Source organism: Sinocyclocheilus anshuiensis, unplaced genomic scaffold (genome assembly GCF_001515605.1).
Source record: "Sinocyclocheilus anshuiensis isolate Anshui unplaced genomic scaffold, SAMN03320099.WGS_v1.1 scaffold300, whole genome shotgun sequence".
Lineage (NCBI taxonomy): Eukaryota > Metazoa > Chordata > Actinopteri > Cypriniformes > Cyprinidae > Sinocyclocheilus > Sinocyclocheilus anshuiensis.
In genome coordinates, this window is record NW_015557379.1 from 212004 (window position 1) to 219174 (window position 7171).

The following is a 7171-nucleotide window of genomic DNA, read 5'->3' on the forward strand; positions in this document are numbered from 1 at the left end:
GATAAAAACATCACAATAATCCACACGTAATCCACACCACTCCAATCCATCAGTTAATGTCTTGGGAAGCCAAAAATGTATATTTAATGTGTTTTTTTACTACAAACCATTGCTTTTGGCTTCCTCTTGTGATCTGCTCTGAATCAGGAGAGAAATCTGCATCAAGCAGCGTTTAGAAGCCCAAAACAGATTTAAACAAGTATTGTTTGTATTGTATTTTGATGTGAGAGATAACATGGGATGGACTTTTCCACTGGTGGAAGCGTTATTATGGATTATGGACTCATATTTTGGCCAGAAGCAACAGTGTAATGATGGGTTTGTTTCTTACAAACACGCAGCTTTTGTCTTCACAAGATATTAACTGATGGACTGGAGTGGTGTGGATTATTGTGATGTTTTTATCAGCTGTTTGGACTCTCATTCTGACGGCACCCATTCACTGCAGAGGATCCATTGGTGAGCAAGAGATGGAATGATACATTTCTCCAAATCTGTTGAAGAAACAAATCCATCTTGGATGGCCTGACAGTGAGTACATTTTCAGCAAATGTTCATTTTTGGGTGAACTATTTTGTGTGACACACATACTCCACGCCATTGAGATGCAATGATAATTTTCTGCAGGTATTATAGACCTCTGGTTACTTTACAGAAATAAATGGGCTGTGAATTCTGATTAATGTTGACATTACTCGTTTGCTAATTGTTAATTCTTAATTTTTTTCTGAAAAGAGGTATTTATTGTCATGCAGACTTCAAAACAGATGGCATATCTGGAGTTTATATGCTGGGGTGTATTGTTTCCAGATTGGCACATTGTTTTATACTGAATGTCAAGTATAAGATCATAAAACAATGGTTGGCACTGATCATTTGCAAACACTCGAGTAGTGCTGAGTTGTAATTCTCCACAAAGATGATCTGTCCGACTGTTGTCTGAAGTCCTGCAGGTTATTTTGGGTGTGTTTGCCTCTCTCTCCCTCTGTCCCTAAAGTCTCCAGAGATCCAGTCTGAAGTGTCGGCTCTGAAACAGCACAGAATCGATGGTTCAGGGCTTGAGGTAACTGAGATTTTGAAACCTCAGTGCCCTCTTATCAAGAACATCTCAGCGGCAGGCCAGTGGAAAAACGAACAGGGTTAATTAATTAGAGATGAACGGCTGAGAGGTTAGATTTGATCCTGTTCTCTTTTTGTCTTATAAAGAGCACTGCTTGATCGTGCCATGTGGTTTTATGCCAGAGCGAATGGGCTGTTTTCAGGAGAGCCTGTTGTGCATTGCCATCAGCCACATGGGCACTCTTCTGCTCGGTGTTATCGTTATACTTTTATTTTGTTTAACAGTGTATATAAATGCATTACAGGTGAATTCTGTCATTTTGTGGGAAGTCATGAATTTTTCTATCACTCCTCAAAAGATGTGTGTTTAGCACTCTGGGCTTGAAATTTTAAACATTTTTTGAATAAAAGTGTAGACTCTTTTGTCTTGCTTAGGTTGCTCAGTGTTATAGTTAACTAACTAAACATATAGTTAACTAACTAAAAGCATTAAAAAACATTTTTGTTACTTGAAATAAAATAAACGTTAACTAAAAATATTTTTTAAAATTCAACATTTTATTTCAGCTAGTTACCATGGAAACATTTTATTTAGTTTAACTTGATGTACTAAAATAATAACATTAATAAAAACTATATAGACATATTATAAAAGAAACAACAACAAATAAAAAATACAAAAAAACACAACAAAATTACTAAAACATAATAAAATAAAAAATAGAAAAATAAAAACTATCAGAATTCAAACTATCAATGCATAACTAAAAATTATAATAGTTTTATTAATAAATATAATTATAGTAGTGTCTTGAATAACACTGAGCATTTCATGTATCATAAATACACACAATTATGGAATATTTTAATGTTTTTAAATAATTGGACAAAATTACAGCTTGATTAGAAATGACACATAACAATATATATTCTGTCGAAAGTTATATTTATCTTGATTTCTGTGGTTTAGTGATAAAGTATTTATCTTGATGTCTCATAACTAATCTCTGTAAACAGGTACAATAAATTTGTGGGGGAAAAACTTTATTATGGGCAAAATTATCGGTTGTGGTAAAAATGTTGAATGTTTCATTAATTAATTCATTAGATTTATTTAAAAAATATTAATATTTAATAATGTAAAGCAAACTATACATATCAAAATAATATAAGTAATTTTCTCACTATTACTATTGAAATGGTTAATAGTTATTTCACCACTTGTTTAGATCACAATGGTTTTAAAGTATTAATTCATATTTTATGCTGGATTTTTATAGTGTTTCAAGACAGCAGTGCTCTGATATTCTTCAAACTATTTATTTGTCTTCTACTTAAGTAGTTTCTGAAATTAATTCAGTTTTGTAGATAATTTCAATGCTGCTTTATGTATGTTTAAGATGTTTATAGCATGTTAGTGTAATTCTAGTAATTCAAGTCGATTGGAGATTTACAACAAAATTCCTATTGGCTTGCATTAATAGAATTATACACTGTGGTATAAACAGTTGCATTGCATTATGCATTGCATGCTGACACTCTTGACATGAAACACATGAAATCAAACTTGTATAACTAGAAACATTTTTGTTCACCAAAACTTACCTCAAATCCTAATACTGTTGCCTTTCTAGCACTGCTGTTTCTCTTTCACTTTCTCTCACTATAATCAGTTAAATCATTTTTCTTTTATACCAAAAATCATTAAGATATTACGTAAAGATCATGTTCCATGAAGATATTCTGTAAATTTCCTAACGTAAATATATCAAAACGTAATTTTTGAGTAGTAATATGCATTGCTAAGGACTTCGATTAGACAAATTTAAAGGCGATTTTCTCAATATTTTGATTTTTTTGCACCCTCAGATTCCAGATTTTTAAATAGTTGTATCTCAGCCAAATATTGTCCTATCCTAACAAACCATACATCAATGGAACGCTTATTTATTCAGCTTTCAGATAATGTATAAATCTCAATTTCGAAAAATGGACCCTTATGACTGGTTTTGTGGTCTAGGGTCACAAATAAATTAATGTAAGCACAAAGGTTTTTGACACCAAATGAATGATCTATATACAGTATTGCAAATAAAGAATACGATGTTCTAACGAGCTCTTTTGGTTTTCTTCTCTGCAGGATTCGGGATGACCACCCCTGTGACAGTAGCTGGAAAGGTTTTCTTGATCTTCTACGGTCTGTTGGGTTGTGCGGCCACCATCCTGTTCTTCAACCTCTTTCTGGAGCGCATCATTACCCTGCTGGCCGTGGTGATGAAGGCCGTGCGTCTGCGGCGTCTGCGGACCAGCGGCCTCCTCCCGCCGGGGATCTGCCAGGACTTTGCGGCGAGTACATTGCCCGGTTGGAAACCCTCGGTGTACCATGTGATGCTCATTCTGGGTTTATCGGCCATCGTGATCTCCTGCTGCGCGTCGGCCATGTACACTCCAGTCGAAGGCTGGGCGTATCTGGACTCGCTGTATTTTTGCTTCGTCACCTTCAGCACCATTGGTTTCGGAGATTTGGTGAGCAGCCAAAACGCTGCGTACGGCTACCAAGGACTTTACCGTTTGGCCAACTTCCTCTTCATCTTGACTGGAGTATGTTGCATCTACTCACTCTTCAACGTCATCTCCATCGTCATCAAGCAGGTCCTCAATTGGATGTTGGAGAAAATGAGCTGCATGTGCTGCCAGCGCTGCAGCAAAGCCAACGCTTTCTTGGGGCGCCGCAATGCCATCAGGCCCGGCTCACGCCTCAGACGCGGACGCTTCGGCCGAACGCCAGACTCGGACAGGCCTTGCGATAGCGACACTGAAGGACGCAGGCTCTCGGGCGAGATGATCTCCATGCGGGACTTGACGGGATCCAATAAAATCTCGCTGGCCATCATGCAGAAACAGCTGTCGGAGTCAGCGAACGGATATCCCAGAACGGTCTGCGGAAGCTCGCGGCAGAACGGCTTTTCCGGCGGTGTCGGCGCTTTGGGCATCATGAACAACCGATTAGCAGAAACCAGTGACTCTAGGTAGAGGTAACCTTTGTACGCATCTCAGAAATGATTGTTTTGGCAGTAAAACCTCTCCAACTCTCTCTGGACGTTGAGTGGTTTGGGTTTGCGATTTCAATTTTTGAGCTTGTGTAGAACAGCATGGCATGCATGAACTGTGTAGGATATCCTGTAGGACTTTTGGATCGTGACTTGCTACGGCGTATGCTACGAACGCGTGCTAGGAAGTAACGGTGCGCTCAAATCATGTCGGAAAGATCGTACTTATGAGCTGAACGCACATGAGCGTCAGAAAGTTACAATTACGAGTGGGAAATGAGAAAAGTCCCGAGTTGGGATCCGATCGTGTCATTGAGTCAGATGCAATGAATGCAGCTTCTGTATTAATGGTAAATTGCCTCAAATGAATGAAATTAGATTTTTTAGTCTGAGTTGCATGCATAAAATACCATAGTACTGTGCAATTACATTAGAATATATAACCATTCAATTTACAACACTCAAAATTTAACAAAAGCATAAAAAGCTAAAACGCACCAGATGCACATTTAGTCATCATTTTTATAGTAAAAAAAATCATTAATGTTTTACTTGAAGCATTTATGTATAATGCATTATTAAGTGTTTAAAATATATTCAGATTATATATTTTCATAAAATGCATTATAATATTTGCAGATTCCTTTCCTTGGCAACCAACCAATTCCCACAAATTGATTGTTTGTAATGCGTTTCAATGCATTATAATTTCTTAAGGTGTAACAATGAATGCAACATTTATTCATGAGATCATACAATGCATTATTAAAGTGCATTACAAAGCATTAAAATACTTTTATAAAGCATTATATATAAAGTCTTCAACCAAAATTCACCGACCTAAGCAGCTGATGTCGTAATTATGACTTCCCAACACGTAAATACGAACTTCCCAGGAGGATTTGAACGCACCTTAAGTGATTTTGCATAGTCTAGTAATCAACTGCAACAAACCCTAATTACCCGAATCATATTCTCTAGAATTTGTAGACAATACTGTACAACATGAACTAACCCTAAACGCTCTGAAGTTAGACTTGACTACCAGTGGCTAGTCACAGGAGCTGAGTAGAGCCTGTCAAATCTCAAATAAGTAAAAGTAGCATCCTATTTACTTACAGCACACTTGATTTACAACTATGCATCATCTCCATGTCGCAAACATACTTAGTCTTGAGCTGCATCCCGGTTTACATACTTATGCTGTGCACTAAAAGTATGTACTTCACTGCTCAATGGAAAGTCCATACTCAGTATTTGGACATACTACAATGTCTCAAAATGCACAGCCTCCCTTATTATGTACAGTTTGCGTCTTAACATCCAGCTGAATTCATTACCTGCATTATTATGTAACTTTTAGGTTCATGCAATTAACAAAATGGTTCAATCTATCATTCTTTGGCACTTCTTTTCGGCAAAAAGTCAAAAGAGTATTGTTCAAAAACTCTCATCTTCCATAGTGCAACAGTACAGAAAATAATAATACGTTTTAAGTTAATTAATAATATTTTTTATCTTTTTTTGACCTGTTTTATGGTTAAAACATCTAAAAATCCTTAAAACAGCATAAATGTACTTAACAACACTGCATAACATATCAGAACTCACTGAACTGGCAGATTTTTCAGTAGTTTTAAATATAAGTAAGTTGGAAAAAAGCGGGGTGTCATTTAACACATTAACATGTCACTTTAACATGTTAAAGTGACATGTTAAAGTCACTTTAACATGAATAAAGTCTTAGTATCTCATGCATTGTTGCTCTCCAGTAAATTTATTATGTTTTAAGCATTATTGGAAAACAAAACTACTAATTCAGTATTAAGTTTTTTTTAATGGCTTATGAGTCATTTTCAACACCACTTTTGATCTAGAACACTATTGAGGACGGATACTGTGTGAGCTAGAATGCAGCACTAATTAAAGACAAATGTAGAACAAAGCTTATTTCTCTGCAAATGATGACTTTACAGTATGCAGATTAGAGGGTTGGGAGGTTGGGAGTTTATACAGTATAAGCGAGTGCATTTACTGTACCCCTTCAGATCTGTGTTGCTATCAGTAAGGATCTCATGGCAAAGAGATGCCACACTTTGAAAAATTCAGCTGAGGGTTGCACAACCTCGTAGTAATATGATGAGATGCACCAATGAGCTGAGCAGAGCAACTTCAAAGCCAAACTCTGTTGTTCCCAAAAGAGGAGAGAGGAGGAGCTGAAGAGATGGAGTGAGACAGCGTGAAGGAGAATAAAGTGAAGAATCCCTGAGAGAGAGAATATATGAGCCATCTATCAGCACAGAACTAGACTTCCAGCGGAGCTCGTGTTCATCTGCCAGACCTCTGCAGACCGAACGTTAGTGCCTTCAACCCCTCCTCTATCATCTTATTAATGCTGTCTACATAAAATCCTCTCAGATGGTGTTTGCTACACCTGCCCTTGCTTGGTAGAATGCATAAAATCATGCCTGGTGTTCAACTGAGGAAGCTCTATTCAAATAGAATAGCCTTAGTTGTTGAATAACCATTTAGAAAGAAGTTTAGGGAAGTATGCATGCTATATTCAGTGTTTCTGCAGGTATTAAAAAGTCCCCTAAAATCCACAAATGAAGGCCTTTAATCAGAGCAGAAAGTTTTAAATTCATAAAGGCATGACATTAAATGTTGCAGGCATTGCAAAAAACTAATATCTTGGAAAGATATTCTAAAACGATATGAATATAGTAAATCAAGTTACATTTACTTGAGATGAAATGTAAAATGAAGTCTTGAAAAATTTAACAAAATTGAGTTTATGCTTAAAACATGAACAAATGTGGTATGAAAACTTATTTTCTCTTGGAATTAAGTTGATTTTTCTGAGCCCATTGGCAGATGTTTGTTCTTGTTTTAATCATGAACTCCCTTCAGTTTGATTAATTTCGAAAATTGAGTTTATGCTTAAAACATGAACAAATGTGGTATGAAAACGTATTTTCTCTTGGAATTAAGTTGATTTTTCTCAGCCCATTGGCAGATGTTTGTTCTTGTTTTAATCATGAACTCCCTTCAGTTTGATTAAT

General features: G+C 36.4%; 1 protein-coding gene across 1 annotated transcript in view; it reads left to right on the top strand.

Annotated features, from left to right (window-relative positions):
* The window catches only part of kcnk12 (potassium channel, subfamily K, member 12), a 29462-nt gene extending 25370 nt beyond the window's left edge, over positions 1–4092 (top strand). Inside the window, exon 2 of the mRNA XM_016474590.1 lies at positions 3200–4092. Coding sequence (XP_016330076.1) covers positions 3200–4092 — 893 coding nt within the window. The remainder of the gene's footprint in view (positions 1–3199) is intronic.
* Positions 4093–7171: the final 3079 nt, after the last annotated feature.